General features: G+C 42.8%; 1 protein-coding gene across 2 annotated transcripts in view; it reads right to left on the bottom strand.

The window, feature by feature from the left end:
* Positions 1-19,322, bottom strand: part of LOC126284883 (trypsin delta-like) — an 87,456-nt gene extending 68,134 nt beyond the window's left edge. The window contains exons 1-2 of one of the 2 annotated variants that reach the window (XM_049984135.1): positions 18,928-19,322; positions 14,984-15,053 (exon numbers count right to left, since the gene is read on the bottom strand). In XM_049984135.1, the coding sequence (XP_049840092.1) occupies positions 14,984-15,053; positions 18,928-19,293 (436 nt within the window). In that variant the 5' untranslated portion in view covers positions 19,294-19,322. Of the gene's footprint in view, positions 1-14,533; positions 15,054-18,927 lie in introns of those variants that run through there. The other variant, XM_049984134.1, reaches the window with a different exon arrangement.
* Between the last annotated feature and the right edge of the window lie 2,582 nt (positions 19,323-21,904).

Genomic DNA, 21,904 nt, shown 5'->3' on the forward strand with positions numbered 1-21,904 from the left:
TCCATGATTTCCCTAAATCGCTCCAGGCAAATGCGACTTCATTTTCCATCCTCCCTTAATCCGATGGGAGCAATGACGTCGCTGTTTGGTTCCTTCCTCAAATCAACCTACCAACCAACCAACCAAACTCTTTTGTAACCTAATTTCTCAAGAGAATTATGTAGACATAGCTCTACGTGCAACATCTACGAACGTTCTTCATAGAGGTGGTACCTTACAACTGGTAAAATCGTGCGCTAAGCTAAGAATAATTATCAGGCTTGGTATTCTAGCCCACGGATAATAACTCTCTTTAGCGAGAGTATGGAATAGCGTTTTGTAAATATGCCAGCATCAAAGTCATTGAATGCGCAAGACGAAAGAATTGCACATTCAGATAAATAATTTCATTTTGTTTGGACCGTTTTACACTGTGAATAATAAAATATGTTTTTTATGCACTGCAATATCTAAAACTATACATGTCTACAAATCTACTGCACTTCATTTTAATCGCAAACGAACACTATACTCACTGTCGCCGTCCGTCGAACTCGTCCTTTCCTGTCAACCAAAATTTGTAGAACACGCGACGCTGGACCTTTCGCTGGAGACCCGTGCATACTGTGTCCCCCATCACCGACTGCATTGGGTGACACCCGTTCTGCCTGTGTAGGCGGCCAGCTCTCTTCGGTTACGTCTCCCTGTCTTGATGCCTAGCACTACCGCATAATGCTGAAATCAATGCGATTAGTGTATTTTGGACACCAGCACAGCATGTTATGTGTTTTGATTGTGTGTTATTTTCTTGTTTGCGACCTGCTAATATTTCCTACAAAGTTTTATTTGTCGCAACAGCACTATGTGACTTTCAGTATTATACCAAGCGTCTATATCTAATAAGATTGCAAGATCCTATGACGACAATGTAGATCTGTGGAAACAGGTCACAATAATAATAATAATTGCTAGCGGCCTTCTTGTACTTGATTCTTCAAGAATAAGTAAACTTAATTTTCAATGCTTACAGCAGCCCTCCCAACAATAACCGCATTTGTACCGCTGTGTAAATCCTGAAATATTTTCGGAGTAACTCCTTGCGAGAACATAAAATCTTCCGGGCCAATAACATTTCCCACTCCTATTCGTTAGCAAATGTGTACTGCGAAGATCTCATCACCATTCTCAGAGTCAAAACAATTTGCCACAGTTATTGCGTAGTATAATCGTACTGCAGATGACTGTTATTAAATCCACGCATGATAGTTACTGCTTCCCGTTTTATTAGCCGTTATTAACATTTGTTGTACATAAATTCCCTGTTCCGCTACAGCACAAATCACAATATTTGAAAGTGAGCACCAAACGGGAAGAATAAATAAATTTCTTGCGCTGCAGAACGTTAGCAATGTTTAGGAACACAGGACTTTCAATAATTCCCAAACAACCATAATAGCAGTAGTTAAAACATTTTGAGGTTTAGGACAAGCCAGAAGGTATTCGTCTACTGGAATACTTCATGTCTAGTGACGAATTTCTTAGTGCAACTAAGTAATGAGTATTTTATCGATAGTATTACAAGATACGAATTCTGCAAGGTCAGACTTTTGTACGTCTTAAATCAAGCAATGTAAACAGTAAATGAAAATACTGCAAGCTATTTGCTTTTGAAAGTACTCATTTACAATAGCATCGAAATATGCATTATTACATTACTGGCCATTAAAATTTCTACACCAAGAAGAAATGCAGATGATAAACGGGTATTCATTGGACAAATATATTATACTAGAACTGACATGTGATTACATTTTCACGCAATTTGGGTGCATAGATCCTGAGAAATCAGTACCCAGAAAAACCTCCTCTGGCCTTAATAACATCCTTGATACGCCTGGGTATTGAGTCAAACAGAGCTTGGATGGCGTGTACAGGTACAGCTGCCCATGCAGCTTCAAAACGATACCACAGTTCATCAAGAGTAGTGACTGGCGTATTGTGACGAGCCAGTTGCTCTGCCACTATTCACCAGACGTTTTCAATTGGTGAGAGATCTGGAGAATGTGACGGCAAGGGCAGCAGTCGAATATTTTCTGTGTCCATAAAGGCCCGTACAGGGGCTCGAATGAAGGGTAGAGCCACGGATCGTAACATATCTGAAACGTAACGTCCACTGTTCAGAGTGCCGTCAGTGCGAACAAGAGGTGACCGAGACGTGTAACCAACGGGACCCCATACCATCATGCCGGGTGATACGCCAGTATGACGATGGCGAATACACGCTTCCAATGTGCGTTTACCGCGATGTCGCCAAACAAGGATGCGACCATCATGATGCTGTAAACAGACCCTGGATTCATCCGAGAAAATGACGTTTTGCCATTCGTGCACCCAGATTCGTCGTTGAGCACACCTTCGCAGGCTCTCCTGTCTGTGATCCAGCGTCAAGGGTAACCGCAGCCAGGTCCATGCTGCTGCAAACGTCCTCCGACTGTTCGCGCAAATGGTTGTTGTCTTGCAAACGTCCCCCTCTGTTGACTCAGGGATCGAGACGTGGCTGCCCGATCCGTTACAGCCATGGGGATAAGATGCCTTTCATCTCGACGGATAGTGATACGAAGCCGTTGGGATCCAGCTCGGCGTTCCGTATAACCCTCCTGAACCCACCGATTCCATATTTTGGTAACAGTCGTTGGATCGCGACCAACGCGAGCAGAAATGTCGCGATACGATAAACCGCAATCGCGATAGGCTACAACCCGACCTTTATCAAAGTCGTATACGTGATGGTACGCATTTCTCCTTCTTACACGAGGCACCACAACAACGTTTCACCAGGCAACACCGGTCAACTGCTGTTTGTGTATGAGAAATCGGTTGTAAACTTTCCTCATGTCAGCAGTTGCAGATGTCGCCACGGGCGCCAACGTTGTGTGAACGTTCTGAAAAGCTAATCATTTGCATATCACAGCATATTCTTCCTGTCGGTTAAATTTCGCATCTCTAACACGTCATTTTCGTGGTGTAGCAATTTTAATGGCCAGTAGTGTTTTTATATTTTATTATGATTACGGAATATGAATTGAGAGTAAATCGAAAAACGACGAAAGTGTTGAGAAGAGCAAGAAACATTGAACATTAGGATTTAAGTTCGCGAAGTAGATGAATTTAAGGAATTCTGCTAACCAATGACGGACGGAGCAAGGAGAACATCAGAAGCAGTCTAGCACTGGCATAAAGAACATTCCTGGGCAAGAGAAGTCTACTAGTATCAAACACAGGCCTTAATTTCAGCAGGAAATTTATTAGAATGATCCGTTAGGAAATCATGGACTTCGCTTAGTACTAAAGGTAGCTATAGAGGGCAAAACCTGTAGAGGAAGGCAGATGTTGGAATACGTTCAGCAAATAATTGAGAACGTAGAGTGCGAGTGCTGCTCTGAGATGAAGAGATTGGTACAGGTGAGGACCTCGCGACGGGCCGCTTCGAACCAGTCATAAGACTAATTACTCAAAAAGAAGTAGACTCGATGTTTGATTCACATCATTCATTAAGTAGAGTAAATTCCGAGATCTTACGGCCGTAGGTATGAAGGGGCTGCACGAGCAGCATCGAGAGATGGTATTTACGGGTTAGAGGAGTGAACTGGATGCGCATCGTAAAGGGAAGAAAGAAAGAAAGTTCAGTTTCATCAATCATTAAAGTAACAAATGCGTACAGTTTCTTTGCAGAACGGACCATTTATAAACGAGATTTGTGTTTTTATTCCATGATTGCCTACACAATGACAGCCGACCACAGCGTTTTCATTTATTACCTCTAAACTACATTTTCACTCAGGAATAATTAAGGCGCTGGAAACTTCTCGCGCAATTTCAAACACCAACTTTCGCCTCAGAATTCGAAAATATTTTGTTGAGGCCGACTTAGCATAATAAAAAAGGTAAATCAAACCTCGCTCGGAAAGATATTGGCGTTCGTTTTTTCCCGCGCGCTGTTCGAGATTGGAATAACAGATAATTGTTGTGAAGACAGTTCGACGAATCCTCTGCCAGGCACTCAAGTCTGATTTGCAGAGTATCCATGTTGAGGCAGATGTACTTAAGATTCATTGGGATTAAATATCTTTTTTAGTAATTCCTGTCATTTATTCTCATGTGCCACCATCTTTTTATGCGCTTCCTATTATTGTTGTCTTAAAGTTGCCTTGACTGGGGTATAACTTAAGATGGCAACGCAAAATAGTGCATAAACATGCCCCAAACAGAACTCAAAGTGCGCCATCGTCATGTTTGAATTAGTTTCGAAATTGTGAAAGTTGTTGTTGTTGTTGTGGTCTTCAGTCCTGAGACTGGTTTGATACAGCTCTCCAAGCTACTCTATCCTGTGCAAGCTGCTTCATCTCCCAGTACCTACTGCAGCCTACATCCTTCTGAATCTGCTTAGTGTATTCATCTCTTGGTCTCCCTCTACGATTTTTACCTTCCATGCTGCCCTCAAATGCTAAATTGGTGATCCCTTGATGCCTCAGAACATGTCCTACCAACCGCTCCCTTCTTCTGGTCAAGGTGTGCCACAAACTTCTCTTCTCCCCAATCCTATTCAACACTTCCTCATTAGTTATGTGATCTACCCATCTAATGTTCAGCATTCTTCTGTAGCACCACGTTTCGAAAGCTTCTATTCTCTTCTTGTCCAAACTATCTATCGTCCATGTTTCACTTCCATACATGGCTACACTCCATACAAATACTTTCAGAAATGACTTCCTGACCCTTAAATCTATACTCGACGTTAACAAATTTCTCTTCTTCAGAAACGCTTTCCTTGCCATTGCCAGTCTACATTTTATATTCTCTCTACTTCGACCATGGTCAGTTATTTTGCTCCCCAAATAGCAAAACTCCTTTACTACTTTAAGTGTCTCGCTTCCTAATCTAATTCCCTCAGCATCACCCGACTTAATTCGACTACATTCCATTATCCTCGTTTTGCTTTTGTTGATGTTCATCTTATATCCTCCTTTCAAGACACTGTCCATTCCATTCAACTGCTCTCCCAAGTCCTTTGCTGTCTCTGACAGAATTACGATGTCATCGGTGAACCTCAAAGTTTTTATTTCTTCTCCATGGATTTTAATACCTACTCCGAAATTTCCCTTTGTTTCCTTCACTACTTGCTGAATACACAGATTGAATAACATCGGGGAGAGACTACAACCCTGTCTCACTCCCTTCCCAACCACTGCTTCCCTTTCATGTCCCTCGACTCTTATAAATGCCATCTGGTTTCTGTACAAATTGTAAATAGCCTTTCGCTCCCTGTATTTTACCCCTGTCACCTTCAGAATATGAAAGAGAGTATTCCAGTCAACATTGTCAAATGCTTGAAACGTAGGTTTGTGCTTCCTTAATCTAGCTTCTAAGATAAGTCGTAGGGTCAGTATTGCCTCACGTGTTCCGATATTTCTACGGAATCCAAACTGATCTTCCCCGAGGTCGGCTTCTACTAGTTTTTCCATTCGTCTGCAAAGAATTCGCGTTAGTATTTTGCAGCTGTGACTTATTAAACTGATAGTTCGATTATGAAAGTAGCTTTCAGGATTTCAGATTATACAAGCGTAATCTCTTGTAAACGAGCATGCTGCTATGTTTTCTCATCTCTAAGAGGTATGCTCACTACGACCCTCGATATCTGACTAATTATTGCACAAAAGCACAAGCATGCTCTTCGCGCTAAGACGGTCAATCAGCTGCTGCATGAAGTTTGAGAGAGCCCTCAGTAAACGGCAGTACTAATCTTATGTTGTCGGCAGCGTTCTAGCAAGAATGGTTTGCTGAGAGAAGTGCTCTGGGGTAACAAGCCCCTTGTGGAAAGGTTCCCGCGTCTTCCCTATTGGCAGAAGTAAAGCCGTAAAGGCGGATCGTGAATCTTGCTTGGAGTGATGTCAGTAGAGTATTTGCCAGTGAAAACAAAGAGCCCGGGTTCGAGTCTTGGGCTGACAAATGAGCATCTGAACACAAACATGCCGCTCGAATGTGTCAGAGCTGTGCGCTCTGACTTTCTAGTTACGAGTAGCAGATGGCCAAACCATTCACTGTCTCACTTGCCATCAAAGATACTTGAGAATACGGTCCACCTGTCACTTAGCGTGGTTATGCTTTAGGATGTAATCTTATAGTGTTGTATATAGCGTTAAGAATGTAATCACTATAAATTCGCGCAGTTCTGTCGGGAAAAGCATGGAGGTCAATGGTTGCACGTTCAGGCCTACAGTTAATAATGCATCATGAAAAAAAAACTAACTTCAGACGGATTTTTAATGGATAAAATGATTTTTTTCTATTCGCCACATGTAGGACAGTGGTTAGTGGGCGAGCTGAACGGTGAGTCATCCATGAAGAGAACTCTCCTCCAGTGTTCATTGCTCTAATTGTATGTTAAGCAGTCTAATGTCGGTCCACGCATATTATAGGAGTTCCTTACGTCCGAGATGTTGCGATGTTGTCTCTGTGCAAACTAACCACGTTCGGTCTTAAATTTCTCCTTCAGACTACTCGGTTTGAAGCACAGCAGGGAGGTGTGGCAAAGGTAACGAATAAGTGACCTTGGTTGAAACGATTCAAACGCTATGATTCGTTTCGTTTACACGAGAGTGGGTCTTTATGCAAATACTGCACCAGTAGTTTGACGTGTCTGCATTACTGTTCTCCTGTCCGAGGTCCGTTTGTTACTCAGATGAACTTACGGAGTAAGTGTTCTCTCCTAAAACTGCATGTGCATTATTTGATTCTTCGTATCGTTGTAAACTACTGTACACAGAAACGCTTATGCTTGCTACAGGTTCGCGAATGCCTCTCTCGCAGCGAGTTCTTCGAGATCGGGATAGTAACCGCGCCAGTAACAGTGCTCCTGTATGAGTGCTATGAAAGGAAGATTCGTGCAGTAAGATGGGATTTGTAGCAGACCATGTAATCTGACCTACTGTGTATGGTAAGGAGTCGTCGACTGTAATTTACGCTGTTTGTAGCTTCATTACCCTTGTCACCAAAACGACAGCTACAAACAACACATGCAAATATTCGTGCACAAGTCTTATTGCATGTCAAAATTATTAATATAGTCTTGTTAGGAAGCAAAGAAGCGTTAGGCATGTTAAATAATAATAAAATGATTGCTACTGGAACGCTTCGATTTCCCTCTCTCAAACATATTGTTACCAATCCATGAGAACCCAGACCACGTCATTTGTCAGGGTTTTTGGCCTATTCTCTTACATACAGTAAACACAAACATAGGTGCGGAAATATAAGTATCGTAATTGTACGCAACATCTATTAAATTTGTAAAATGTTCGATTTCATTGACGGTACCTGAGATTAGTTGTATTAGTAATTAGATCAAGACAATATTAAATAAAACTAAATAAATTAAAAACGGTGTAATGCAGTACGTGATACAATGTCAATAATTAACTTGTACGTCATCATGTTCCCACTGAAATGTTCTATATTTACGCCATACAATGTCAATAAATGGCTTGCACGTCATCATGTTTCCTCTGAAATGTTCTAAATTTACACCTTCAAATTCAGAACCAGTTATATACCATGTAGTTATTTGGAGACGTTCCATGCACTTTTAACTGCGCGATACCACAAATTGGTGCGCCTAAAAATGACTTAACGTATGCTATGATCGAAAATGTCGACAAATCAAACGTGCGTATCTTTTAACTTTGCCTACGCTACCGCATTTTCCAAACTAAATTAATGTTATTACTTTCCCGTGCTATTCAGTATTTCACTACACTATATTTTTTGTACATTTCTTAGTGGGAGCAGAGTAATTACGTCGTTACAGTCCATCCTGCGACGTCATTTCAGTATGATTAATCTCCCAAATTCTTGACGAAAGGCAGCGTGCTGCAGTCGCCATATACACTGAAGCGCAAAAAAAGGAACACCTTCCTAATACCGTGTAGGGCCCCACGAGCACGCAGAAGTGCCGCAACATGACGTGGCAAGGACTATTGTTTGAAGTAGTGCTGGAGGGAGTTGACTCCATGAATCCTGCAGGGCTGTCCATAAACCCGTAGTAGTACGAGGGGATGGAGATATCTTGTGAACAGCACATTGCAAGGCATCCCAGATATGCTCAATAATGTTCATCTCTGGAGAGTTTGGTGGCCAGCCGAAGTGTTTAATCTCATAAGAGTGTTCCTGGAGCCACTCTGTACCAATTGTGGACGTGTGAGGTGTCGCATTGTCCTGCTGGAATTGCCCAAGTCCGTCGGAATGGACAGCAGACATAAATGGATGCAGGTAGACTAGACAGGATGTCTACTTACGTATCACCTGTCGGAGTCGTATTTAGACGTATCAGGCTCCCCATATCACTCCAACGGCACGTGCCCCACACCATTACATAGCCTCCACCAGCTTCAACAGTCCCCTGCTGACATGCAGGGTCTATGGATTCCGCTCGATACAATTTTAAACAAAACTCATCCGGCCAGGCAAGATTTTTCCAATCATCAACAGCCCATTGTCGGTTTTGACGGTCCCAGGCGAGGCGTAAAGCTTTGTGTCGTGCGGTGATCAAGGGTACACGAGTGGGACACCGGCTCCGAAAGCCCGTATCGATGTTCTTTCGTTGAATGGTTTGCACGCTCCCACTTGTTGCTGGCCCATCACTGAAATCTGCAGCAATTTGCGGCAGTGCTGCACTTCCATCAGATCGAGCGATCTCTTCAGTCACCCTTGGCCTATCCTCACTGTATCTTTTTCCGGCAGCAGCGATGTCGGAGATCTGATGTTTTACCGGATTCCTGATATTCGCGGTACACTCGTGAAATGTTCGCACTAGAAAAATCTCAATTCATCGCTACCTCGGAAATGCTGTCTCCCATCGCTCGTGCGCCATCTATAACAAGTTCAAAGTTCCTTAACGCTTGATAATCTGCCATTGTAGTAGCAATAACCGGTCTAACAACTGCGCGAGACACTCGTCTTATATAGGTGTTCCCGACCGCAGCGCCGTGTTCTGCCTGTTTACAAATATCCGTATTTGAATACGCACGCCTATACCAGTTTCTCTGGCGCTTCAGTGTACATACCCCGGTAGTAGGAAATAGCATCAAATGGCTTTGAGCACTATGCGACTTAACTTCTGATGTCATCAGTCGCCTATCCTGCCTCGGGTATGGATGTGTGTGATGTCCTTAGGTTAGTTAGGTTTAATTAGCTCTATTTAAACCTAACTAACCTAAGGACATCACACACATCCATACCCGAGGCAGGATTCGAACCTGCGATCGTAGCGGTTACTCGGTTCCAGACTGCAGCGCCTAGAACAGCACGGCCACTCCGGCCTGCAAAGTAGCATCCACCTTGATTTTAATGTTGAAACAGTTATCACAATTTCATCATTTTCTTGCATAATTACGTTCTTGTATGTTGTAAACGGTTTGAGAAAGATTACTGTTAACAGTAGATGGAATACAGAATGTTGAACAGCTCACAAATGTTTTGAGGGGGATAATCTCTCGTGCACTGTTTCCTAATTCGGTAACTAAATGTATTATTTAAAAAATTCGTACACAGGATCCAGCTTGCTCTTACAATCTCTTCTGCCGTTTAGATGTGCTAGTTCTCCCTTGGAGCTACTATTGCTTCTGCTACCACACTAAACTATCCCGTGTGCACTGCCCCCACTGAGTATGTATTGCTATCTTTCTTTTCACTTAAATGCGACTATTTCTGTTTTTCAGTTCGGAAGTTTGGTTCTGTTAAGCATATGCTCAGGCACTCCTCATAGCCACCTTGTTGAAAGCTGACATTTCTAAGCACTTTTTGTCAGTTGCGTAGTGGAATGCTAACTAATCATCCGTAATCTGGTATTAAGATCAGACTTTTCCCTCCGACTTAGAAAATTATTTCCCCTAAGTATCTGTTTCTTGGGCCATTTTTGTATGTTCATATGACACATGTTGCTCTGGAAGGATATTTTTCTGGACATATTATGTACATATCAATTTTCTCTTTTGTACATTTAGGGCTGTATGTTTATGTGCTGAGCCCGTTATGCGGTGGTAAGCAACCAAGGAAGAATCTGTAGTGTTGAAGTTCTACATGTACATATTTTGCTCTGGACATCGAAAGTGACAGTTACTTCCGTTGCAGAAAATCTGACCAACTGTGTGATGAGGTTGAAGAGGTTCTAGCATGGAGTCTTCAGGTGTAAAAGTAAGTTCATACCTGTCCCACTGGAGTATTATGGGACCATTACCTTTCAAACTAGGTCGTTTATATATGAACGACCTAGTAGATAACGTCGGAAGTTTCATGGGACTAATCGTGAATGATGTCGCAAGGCTAGGAAATTGCAGTGAACTGGAGAAAGACGTGCTAAGGGTCTACGCTTTCTGCAGGGAGTAGCAATTGACTCTAGTCATAAATAAATGTGACGGGTTATAATTGCATGAGGACCCTTTATTTTAAGATTATTTAGGTGACACAATCACTGGAAGCTGTTAATTCCGTCAGATATCCAAACTCCACTCACCGAATCGAGAGACGGTCTGTAAACAAACCAAGCCGCGTGATCACAATGCTGTTGTGAGTGTGGCTGCGTCCGAGTGAATGTCGTTAGTGTGTGATCATACAGTCTGATTGTAAAGTTCATCTCACGAAAAACCAGTTTTACTTAATCAGCGTGTCAGTGTTTGTAGTGACGTTCAGCACTCGATGTTTCTGCACCCACCAATATCTATTCTTTTTTTTATTTATTTTTTTTCATTAGTATCATGTGCGAGTAAACTCATTACAGCATTATCCACAAATGTGGGCGCGGTCGACATGTCAGTTTTGAGTGACCAAAGAAGAAATCAAAGCAGATATCACTACATTTTGCAGAGAAATACATGGTTTCCAAAGTGTTTAAAACAGAGCTGTTGTATGCAGAGTAATCAAAGAGCGATATCGCATCAGCAGGTATTGGTCGTTCCTCAGGGAATCGTGGGATAAGTGCTTAGAGGGCCACACACTATTTGAAGTTCCACAATGAAGAAAAATCCCGACAAAAGCTTTCAAAAAGTGACAGAAATGCGATAGGAAGGGAAGTATACGAATTTTCCATTTTTTCTAATTTTTATTTTTTGTTTATTTATTTTGCCAAAAACTGACAATGTGCTCGCTGCCGTAGACGCACATCAAGATTTGGGCTATTTTCAAAGAACAACGTTTTATCAATTTTTTAAGGAAAAGAATTTCAGTTATATTCGATGTGAACTCGATGGTATGCTAGTAGGAATGACATAATTTTAGGGAGGCAGCGTTTCCTAGGAAGCGTTAAATTGTTGAAGGAAGACTGATTTAGTATATGGGCGAGACATGGTTGAATGCAGGACCATCCTGGGTAGATTATACCTTAAAATCCTCTAAACAATGTGAGCAAACGATGTTTCGTCGCAGGCAGCGGGTGGATTTTCGAATCGAAGAATTATGGTTATTATCACGACGAGATGTGATCCGATAGGTAGGAGGCGCGTCTGAAGATGTTCTCCCTCGGCTCCAGGTTAACACAATCTTTAGTCCTGGTAACGCGCTGTGTCATCGAAAATAAAAAGTTCTTATTACGAAATCCAATAAGCAAGATACATCAGAAAAATCTGAAAAAAAATCTCTTTTGAAGAAAGAATTTCTCCGTACCACTGCGAATTATACATCTTCAAGTCAGTTCGGCCAAAATGGGAGGTGGTGTTCCAGCAAAGCATAGAACATACATAATATCGCTAGTTAAAGACCTACATTAATGACAAAAATTGCAACATAAAAAAATAAATATAGCAGAGTAACGAAATTTCTGGAATACATTTGTGTAGGTAACATACTTCAGACATCAACATTGCAAGCTTGCAGGTTAATGTAATCTCGAAATACGCCGTTTGCAAATGCAAATTGCAGGTATACTAATAACCGCTGTAATCGCCAGAATATGGAATACAAGCATACAAACGTGTGTGCCTTGTGTTATACGGGTGCTGGACGTCAGTTTGTGAGATGACGTTTCGTGCCTGCTGCGCTTTGTCGGTCAGTATAGAGGTGTTAATGCTGATTGTGTATAACGCTGGAGTTTTCGATTGATGGAGACAGAGATCGTGATCTAAGAAGCCAATTCAACATGTCAGCACTCTGTGGACCGTGTTGAGCTACAACTGCGGTATGTGAGCAAGTGTTGTCTTGTTGGAAAACACCCCCCGTAGTGCTACACCACAAAAGATCGAATTACCAGACTAACATACAAATCTGCAGTCAGGGTGTGTGGGATAACCACTAGAGTGCTTCTACTGTCATACGGAAACGACCTAAGACCTCAACTCCACGTGTCTAACACGCAGACAAGTTGGTTGGCCTGATTCTAACCAACATACTGCTATCACTAGCACAGAGGCACAACCAGCTTTAAACAGAAAACACAATAGACCTCCGACCTGCCCTCCAATGAGCTGAAGTCGCAAATGAAGGTAATTTGGGGGTAGTGCAATGCACGCTACAAGACTTCCGGCTTAGAGCTGTCCTTATAGCAAACAATTTGTGACAGTTCATTGTGTCACTGTGGTATCAACTGCTGCTCAAACAGCTGCAGCAGTAAGACGTGCCAGAGCCACACGCCGAAACCCAAGGTTTTCTCTCTCGGTAGTGCAACCTAGCTGTCCAGAGCCCGGTCTTCTTGCAATCGTACCTTTTCGTGACGAAGATTGCTGGCAGTCATGTGCAGTGGCTGCATTCCTGCCAAGTTCAAAATGGTTCAAATGGCTCTGAGCACTATGTGACTTAACATCGGAGGTCATCAGTCCCCTGGAACTTAGAACTACTTAAACGTAACTAATCTAAGGACATCACACACATCCACGTCCGAGGCAGGATTCGAACCTGCGACCATAGCAGTCGCGTGGTTCCGGACTGAAGCGTCTACAACTACATGGCCACCGCGGCCGGCTTCCTGCCAAATCTCTCTGCAATATCGCAGAAGGAATATCCAGCTTCTCGTAACCCTATTACACGACCTCGTAAAAACTCAATGAGGTGTTGACAATTCCGCCATTGCCGCCTTAAGGGAATTCTTGACCCACAACTCATCACGTGCAATAGTAAAGGTAACTAACGTTCACGAAAGTTACGGAGATTATTTTATTTACGCGACTGGTGCGAAATCTGAATAGACATTTTCAGATGTAACAACGATGCCTACTTTCGTTTGTGTCATACAAATTTCGTTTGTGTCACAGAACTCCCGCTTGGTACTGCGATTCCTTCCTTCCATTGTATTAGAACAAGGAGTAACAACGGTGACTTCAGAAGATAGGAAAAAATGTGTTGTCCACGTGGTGCAAAAACCTGAAATGGAAATTAGACTGCATTATAGAAGATAGAGAAGAGAGTATTGTTGTAAACCTAAGGTTTGACAGAATGAACATTGTTTTATTTTACCTATAACTTTATTGTTCCGGTATTGTTACTAAAACCGATTGTGTTTGGATTTTCTATGCCGCCCGTCAGGGTTTTCCGCTTCTTTTCTTTACATTGTACTCAAAGATCATGATACATGGTTACTCACAAGTGCACACACTTGGTTTTGACGTCAGTCCGGCGGCAAACTTCACAGCGTGTTCGAAGGCTTTCTCTGGAATACTTGGTGGTTCGTCACGTATAACTGTTTCTGTGTAATCGCACAGCGCTTAGTTACAGACTCATTTAGTTATCGCGAAGTCGTCACGGAGATGAATACCAAATTCCTGTAGCACACGCTGCGGGAGAGGTGTTCTGTATCACGGTTTGGTTATTGTTAACGTTCCGAGAGTGCACGTTCCCAAGAGACCTAAGATTACCTCGCGACAACCCCAAGAACATAAAATTAGAGAGACTAGAGCCCACACGGAAGCTCACTGTCATTCGTTCCGACCACTAACTGTTCGCGACTAGAACAGGAAAGGTGGGATGTGGTAGTGGTACTCGAAGTACTCTCCGCAGCGCACTGCGAGTTGATTTGTGAAGTATAGATGTAGTTCAAGATGTTTCTTTTCCTGCATGAGCTCCAGTGGGTCCATAGCATTCCTCAAATTTGTTATTTCATGTTTTGGTAGTTATTATTGCTGTTGTGTGGAACTGTTGATCGTTTCGTAGCTATGTATTTAACTCACATACTGAGTACGTCAATGATGCTATTTACTGGCACGGTTCTTCATAACGTGGACCATGAACAATTTAAAAAAATGTATACCTTTGATGTTAATATGAGGCTGTGAAGGTGAGCAATACGCAGTCATGGCAATTTGATCGTGCATACCTTTGCTGAGGAACCAGATGTGCGAAAGTAATTTTATGTTCATCGTCCATCAGATTATCTGTCTTGAAGGAAGTATTCCCAGTACGTTTATCCCGTCAAAACTGAGGCAAACTCAGATCAAATGTTAAGCTACTGTGCTGAGGAAATCACACTCTCTTAATTACGCTTGGTTTTTTACAATGAAGTGAATAATGAAACAAAGTGTTAGAAGTCTGAATCCTGTAATTTTAGCAAAGTCTATTATAATAAATACAGTCTTTAGAACAACTGGAATATCATTCTCGAGAGGTTCACTGAGCCGAGAACAGCTGAGAGCCAGGAGAGTTTAGACACCAGCTGCAGATCGGATCCAGGAGCGCAGGTTTCCGACGTTGGCGTAGACCCCGGGGGCGGACTCGCACTGTGAATTCCCCCAGGAGACGATGCCCACCTGGGTGTTTCCGTTGACCAGGGGGCCGCCGGAGTCTCCGTTGCAGACGCTCAAGCCGGCCTGGCCGGCGCACACCATACGGGCGGTCACAGTGTTGATGTTGGCGAAGATGCTCCTGCAGGTGTTGCGGTCCACGATGCCGATGTCGACCTTCTGCAGGGTGCTGGCTGCTGGCCCGTCCGTGTACGTGGTTCCCCAGCCGGTCACCGTCACTGCGAGACCACCTGGCGGGTCGTAGCCGTCAGAGGGCAGGCTGACGGCCTGAGCGTTCGTGCCCAGCAGGGATCCAGACACCTGGAGAACATGGAAGCAAAGTCTGGTTACTACTACGTCGAGATCATTCGCAACGTGTTCTAGAGACGAGTCGCCCAGCCTTCGACAGGAAGGCCGAAGGTGGCCTTATAGAGGATATGTTTTCAGTGTTCGGTACTTTAAACTACCCTTGTGAGTAGACTGCTTATTAAGTCAGGAGAGTGAAGGAATCGTGCTGTGACTCGCACCTGTTTCTGCTAGAAGAGCGGCCCATAGAAAGATTCGCATCTCCACCTCCCTTGTGCCATGCAGCCACTTTTGCTCCATACTGACCTTTCACGAGGAGGCTTCTACCCTATTCGTTGAACCAGTCACTCTAAGAGAACTAGGTAGTGCACCTGATAAATCAAGAGCTGATTTCCTTCCTTTCACTACAAGCGAACCGACTATTCAGAACATCTTTCTCCAATGACAGTTATCATGGTACAGCACTAATTATTGTTTCGAAATTAGAATTGTATTAATACCTTCAGCTGTTAACAGCGGGGACAGGTGAAAATGTGTGCTCCGACCGAGGCGTAAACCCGGGACCTCCTGCTTACATGACAGGCGCTCTATCCATCTCAGCCACGGAGGACACAGAGTATAGCGCGACTGCAAGGACTATCTCACGCACGCCTCCCGCGAGACCCACATTCTCACCTTGTATGTCCACACACTACAATCGTAGTGTCCCACCCCGCCGGCCGAAGTGGCCGAGCGGTTCTAGGCGCTACAGTCTGGAACCGCGCGACTCGCAAAAGTGTGAATGAAAAACTGTTTAAACGATTTAGAACTCTTCGAGAAAGTCAATGTTCCACTACCGTGGGTGATCTACGAGGCCGGGCTCTTCTGATTGCAAGTGGGATGTACAGTCTGGCTTTTGAGACTTCTTATATTCTTATATTCTGAACAGATACGAGAAAGGCAGTCACAAATTTACGAAATTCTGGTAAATTGGTAGAGGAGATGTGATTAGTATATAATACTACAGATAAATTCGTAGCTGAGATGAAGACGAAGTTTCTTCTTACCCCCTAAAACACTGTGTAAAAGACCAGTCTGTTTTCGTGCAAGAACTGCGTGCGAACTGGACTTTATCATTGCGCGCTACAAAAAAAGTGAAGTTGCTTGTGCAGATGATGAATGCGATGATACATTCGTATATCACAATGATAGTAACGTAACAGTGGATTACTGCTTCCGCAGCTTTTATCTGTCTTCACAAAACTTAAGGCTAGTAAGGGCAAAAAATTATAGGAAGGACACTTTTGTTACAAAAATCTTCTTACTGATGTAGCGAAATGTGGAAAATTGGGAAAGAATAATTTTCAGTATTACATCCGAATCGTTTTCTTACCTGCTGCGAAACATTGTTAATTGCTTTTATTTCACTCTTCTCCTAGACATAACGACACATCTGTATTCAGGAACATAATCCAGGCCCCCATGATCCAGGCTCAACCCAATGTAGTGGTGTGATTCAGTTTCTCGATAAAGAAAGTTTTCAATATAAAAAAGTTTTTTCAGAAAATTGTTTGACTATATAATTTTCGGTATTCCTTCTCATTTCAGGTTTACTGGCGGAACAGTACTGTTAAACTTCAGTCAGTTGCGAACTGTCAGTTTGCATCAAAACGTTTCACGAATTTGATCACGAACGTCTTATAAGCTGCACAACAACGGCCTTCTTACTCTCTCCCAGTTCTGACCATAGAAAGCAGTAATTACTGCGATGAGCCTGAGTGCATTAATTTAAGATTTAACAGGTGTATCTGGTGTAAGAAAAATGATAGTTTTTTTCGTTCAGTAGTCACTTCGCATTTTTGTGACAACTACATGGAATAAAAAGGTACTTTTTCATTGTTAGTAAATTATACATTATTCAAAAATTGTCGTTAGAGCTTTGTTATAGGAATTGTTTGAAGTATGTCATGTCAGCAAATTTAAGTATCGGTTGATGGCTTTCGTCTGTAATGTAACATCATACACTGCCTTGAATTTCTTTCTTCTGATAAGTCACTTGCAAACAACTGCATCTGTTGCAGTTCACCTGGCAACAGGAACTGCAAGTTAGTCAAGAAATTAATGACGTTTTGGCATGGTTTAAGTGCTTAGAATTCGCATGTGTGCGCTTTGGGCTACGCTGATAAATTCTCTTGTCACGTCAGTGTCTGCTTCTTCAGCGATCTGCGCGCTAGGCAGGAAGGAAATCGGCCGTTTTTCATGCGGCAAAATGAGTAACGTTAGTATATCTTATTTGAAAAGTATATGGCTTAGCAGCTGAAATTTTGACCACGTATTTGTTTCGGTGTATTCTCCCTACGTGAAAAATTTCGGGATAGGTTTCAACATGTCAGATCGGACCATGACGTTCTGAGATGCAATGATCAGGCAGTGTCTGGACCTACTGTACATTATGGGTGGCCAAATACAATAATTTTGTACACTTTCGATACGATTTTCACATCGCGAAGCCGGTCGTGGATTGAACAAATCTTTTTCAATTAATTAATCACGCTTCTCTGTGGCGGAAGTCCTACATACCAAATCTTTTCCTGTAGTTCCCCAGTATCATCCTAGGTTATACACGGTATGTGTGTTGTATTACAGCATTTGCATTCCATATTCTTGTTTGGGAAACATTTCTTCCTCTCTCTCTCTTCTTAGTTTATTGTGTTGGACTAATATTTTTCCACCGGTTCCTTTCCAACATCAAAAGTCATCCTTATTCTCCAACTGTATGTGATGTTTTTGTAGTATCAGCTCTTGAGAAAAAATAGGATGAAATGCATGTTTAAATTAGGAGCTTGCAAAAATTCTTATTTTCAGTAATGCAAAGTCCCTGTGAACGGCTCAGTCGCTGGATGGTATGTGCTAAGTACGTTCGACTTTTAAATTTTTCCATACACAACAAAGCTAGAACGTAGCTAAAAATTCTTTAACTTCATGTGTATCGAACATGACACAGAATTTTCTTTATTGACATCGAGTGACGTCGAAGCTATTTATTTATTATTTTGTGACTGTTATATTTAATAATAAAACGGGCAGAACGTTAAAGAAACTCATACATCCACTGTCAGTGAAAATCCCTACATGGCTTTCATACTGCCGAACCGATACACTGCTAAAGAATAAGTCTTAAATTCAGGAAAAGCTTCAGTGACGAAAATTTCAACATTAATACTATTAGAGACACACGCTACTGTGGCAAAAATTTCATAAATGCAGCGGCCACATAAAATTTAATGTTTTGCGATTTTTATCAATAATAATAAAAATTACTTTTGAATACATTACGGGAAAGGCAGTGATCAATGTCTTACAAATATTTACTATTAAAAACAGTCTTGTTAATGATTTATTTATCAAGGTGACCGGTTCCCCAACAGAAAGACGTTCCTACTCAATGGTCTGAAGATGACCACAGTACTGGTCGAAACCGGTGACCTTGATAAATAAATCGTGATCAAGACTGTTTTTAATAGTAAATAATAAAAATGGCAGAACATTAAACAAATTTGTGCTTCTGCTCTCTGAGTAATCCCATATACGACTTACATAAAACCGGTCAGACAGATTGGTGAAGCATAAATCTAAGTTCTGGAGTAGCTTTAGTGACGAAAATTTCAACATCAATTCGATTGGAGCCATACACTACTGTGGAAAATACTTCAGGAATTTAGAGGCCACATAGAAAATTCATGTTTTTGCTAGTTATTCAGTATTGCACGGCTATGAACTCAGCTTCAAGATATTGATAATCGATTAGTCCATTTTGGAGATACAACTATTACATCGAACTTATGTTAGAGAATACTCTAAAAACTGTGAACTAATTTGGTGACCGATACTTTCAGCCACTGGGACTCACCTGTATGACTGCAATATCGTAGTCTATAGTGCGGCTGTTGTACGACGCGTGCATGTAACCAGAGGAGGCCCTCAGCACGGTACCACCGCTCCCACGAATTGAAGACCCAGCTCGGAAAGTCATCAGAAGGAGGCTCATACCGTCAACGCAGTGAGAGGCCGTCAGCACCCAGCTGGAGCTGATGATGGACGCTCCGCAAATGTGCGAACCGCCATACTGGAAGGACAGCTGCCACGGGTAGTCGGCAATGTTGGCGTTGGAGCCTCCAATGATGCGGCCGTTGCCCCGGCTCCACAGCCTGGCCGGCGAGGGCGCGGCGAGGGCGGAACCCAAGAGGCAGACCAAGAAGAGGGCGAGGCGCTGCATGGTGGAGGCGGTGGTGCAGCCGTCTCGGACCCCGGCCTATATATACTGTAAGAAACCCAAGGACGAGTGCCCTATCTCAGTCGGGGGTAATCCCTGTACTTAAAAACAAAACCTCTGCGTCGGATTCTTTATCTGCTGAGATAAGGCACTTAAAAGTCGATGTAGACCTTGATACGACCCTCTCAATGGCGTCACACAGCTCATTGATATAAAACAGCTAGTTCTTTCACTTCTCAGCCTTTTCCCGATCAGATGTAGATTATGCTGTAGACGGTGGTTTGGCTGTAAGAGTTTCTGAGTACTGTAACCGTAGCGCGCTAAGGGATTGGGCAGTGCCGTAACGGTTTGTAACAGTTAGGTGTCATATTCGTGCAGAGGTGTAATGTAATGTTAAACGCCGCTTCACGGAAATCCCTTTGATGTGTTGTCTTTTGTGTGCTACTCCATTCGTAGTTAGTAGCGGTTACATTTTTGTACTCGAGTATGTGCAAAAATGAAGACTTTGATAACCAAGAAACGAGTTACTTGCGTGGAAGGAGAAAATAGTTTCTCACTGACGTTGTCTTGAATGTGATCTTTGTGAAACGCTGTGTAAAGGGCCATGTCAGATAGATCGAGGAAGCTTCATAATTGGAGTTCCTGCACTTTCCTAACAACTCCCGTGCAAGTGTAGAAGATTAGGGAAATTAACTAAGTTTTTTCTTAAAAGTTGATTGCACGATGATGCTATCAGATGTACGTATTAGTTGCAGTAGGTCACAACACACCAAAATACCGTGGAATATACTGTAGTCTTCTAGTTTAATATTAACATCATGAAGATTGTGTCTTCAGCTCTCGAAACAGGCGCAGACAGCATCTTGATCATTACTGCCTGCATTCATCGTTGTATAGTACTCACTACTTCATCAAGTCACTGTTACTCCAGATTGTCCCATTCTCCAAACACGATTCAGCGTAGATACCTCAGAGTGGTTGGTGGGTCACGTCGTCCATAAACAGCCCTATTCAATCTATCCCAGGCATGTTCGCCCACATATCGCGGTCGTGCGGTAGCGTTCTCGCTTCCCACGCCCGGGTTCCCGGGTTAGATTCCCGGCGGGGTCAGGGAATTTCTCTGCCTCGTGATGGCTGGGTGTTGTGTGCTGTCCTTAGGTTCGTTAGGTTTAAGTAATTCTAAGCTCTAGGGGACTGATGGCCATAGATGTTAACTCCCATAGTGCTCAGAGCCATTTGAACCATTTGAGCCAGGGTTCATATCTGGAGAATATGCTGGCCACTCCAGTCGAGCGATGTCGTTATCCTGAAGGGAGTAATTCACAAGATGTGCACGATGGGGGCGTGAATAGCCGACCATGATACAAATGCCTCGCTAATATGCTTGGACGTTGAGAGTGAAGTTGCGCATCATGAGGGCTAAGGCGCACAGTTTGAGCCGTAACATGACGTCCTGTGGTTGCACGACAATAGTTATTTTACATGGTGGCGTTGCTTCCAAGGTTCCTCCGAGCTATAATCCGTAAGAAGCGGTCATCCACTGCAGTCTTAGCTCTAGAGCGGCCTGAGCGAGGCTTGTCATCGGCAGTTCCTGTCTTTCTGTTTCTCCTCCATGTCAGGAAGACATCGCTTTGTTTCACTCCGAGATGCCCGGACACTTCCCTTGTTGAGAGCCCTTCCTGGCACAAAGGAACAATGTGGACGCGAACGAACCGTGGTATTGACCGTCTAGGCATGTCTGAACTACAGGCAACAAGAGCCGTGTACCACCTTCCTGGTGGTGTGACTGGAACTGATCGGCTGTCGGACCACCTCCTCTGGAGTTCTCGGAACCAGGGTGATGTAAAGGTTTCTTCGATGTGTGTAGAAATGTTCGTACACAGAGATTGTTTGACACTAAAATGGTAAAAGTCTTCCCAAACTTAACACTCCCGAGGCTTGGTAATTCAACCTATGAAAAATAATGTCTTTACTAACAGAGTGTTATAGTGATTTACGAAAACGTAAACATCAGGATCACTGAAAAGGTAAGGCGAAAGGATGTACATCCAGATAGAAAATTACAGACTGTTTGCACCGTTCTGTGCTGCAAATGATGGTGTGTCTTTTTAAGCACTGCAATTTCTAAAACTACATATTTCTACTATTATTCTGCGTTTCATTTTTATCGCAAACGAAAAATACATTCAATGTCGCCGCTCGTTCCCTCCCGTCGACCTAAATTTGTAGAACATTCTGCAATCGGTCTTTCGTTGAATACCCGTAAATGTTCTGACGACCCGCTCCGACAGCAGTGGGTAAACAGGCCGTTCTGTCTGTGTAGGAGGCCATCTTCCTGGCGCTCTAGTACTACCATGTATTGCTACACTTAATGCCATTTGTGTATGCTGCGACATCAGCACAACAGTCTATGTTTTTCTATTTGTGACAAGCTGCTATTCGCTGCCACGTTTTATTTGACGAAACAGCACTATCTGACTTCAATAATGTTTCCAGATCTAATTATGAGAGCATAGACCTGTCGAAATTGGTCACACTGATGAAAAGAAATAAAAATAATTGCTAGCGGTCATGTCATATTTCATTCTTCCAGAATAACTAAACTTAAGTTTAG

The sequence above is a fragment of the Schistocerca gregaria genome, chromosome 8 (genome assembly GCF_023897955.1).
Source record: "Schistocerca gregaria isolate iqSchGreg1 chromosome 8, iqSchGreg1.2, whole genome shotgun sequence".
In the NCBI taxonomy this organism is placed as follows: Eukaryota; Metazoa; Arthropoda; class Insecta; order Orthoptera; family Acrididae; genus Schistocerca; species Schistocerca gregaria.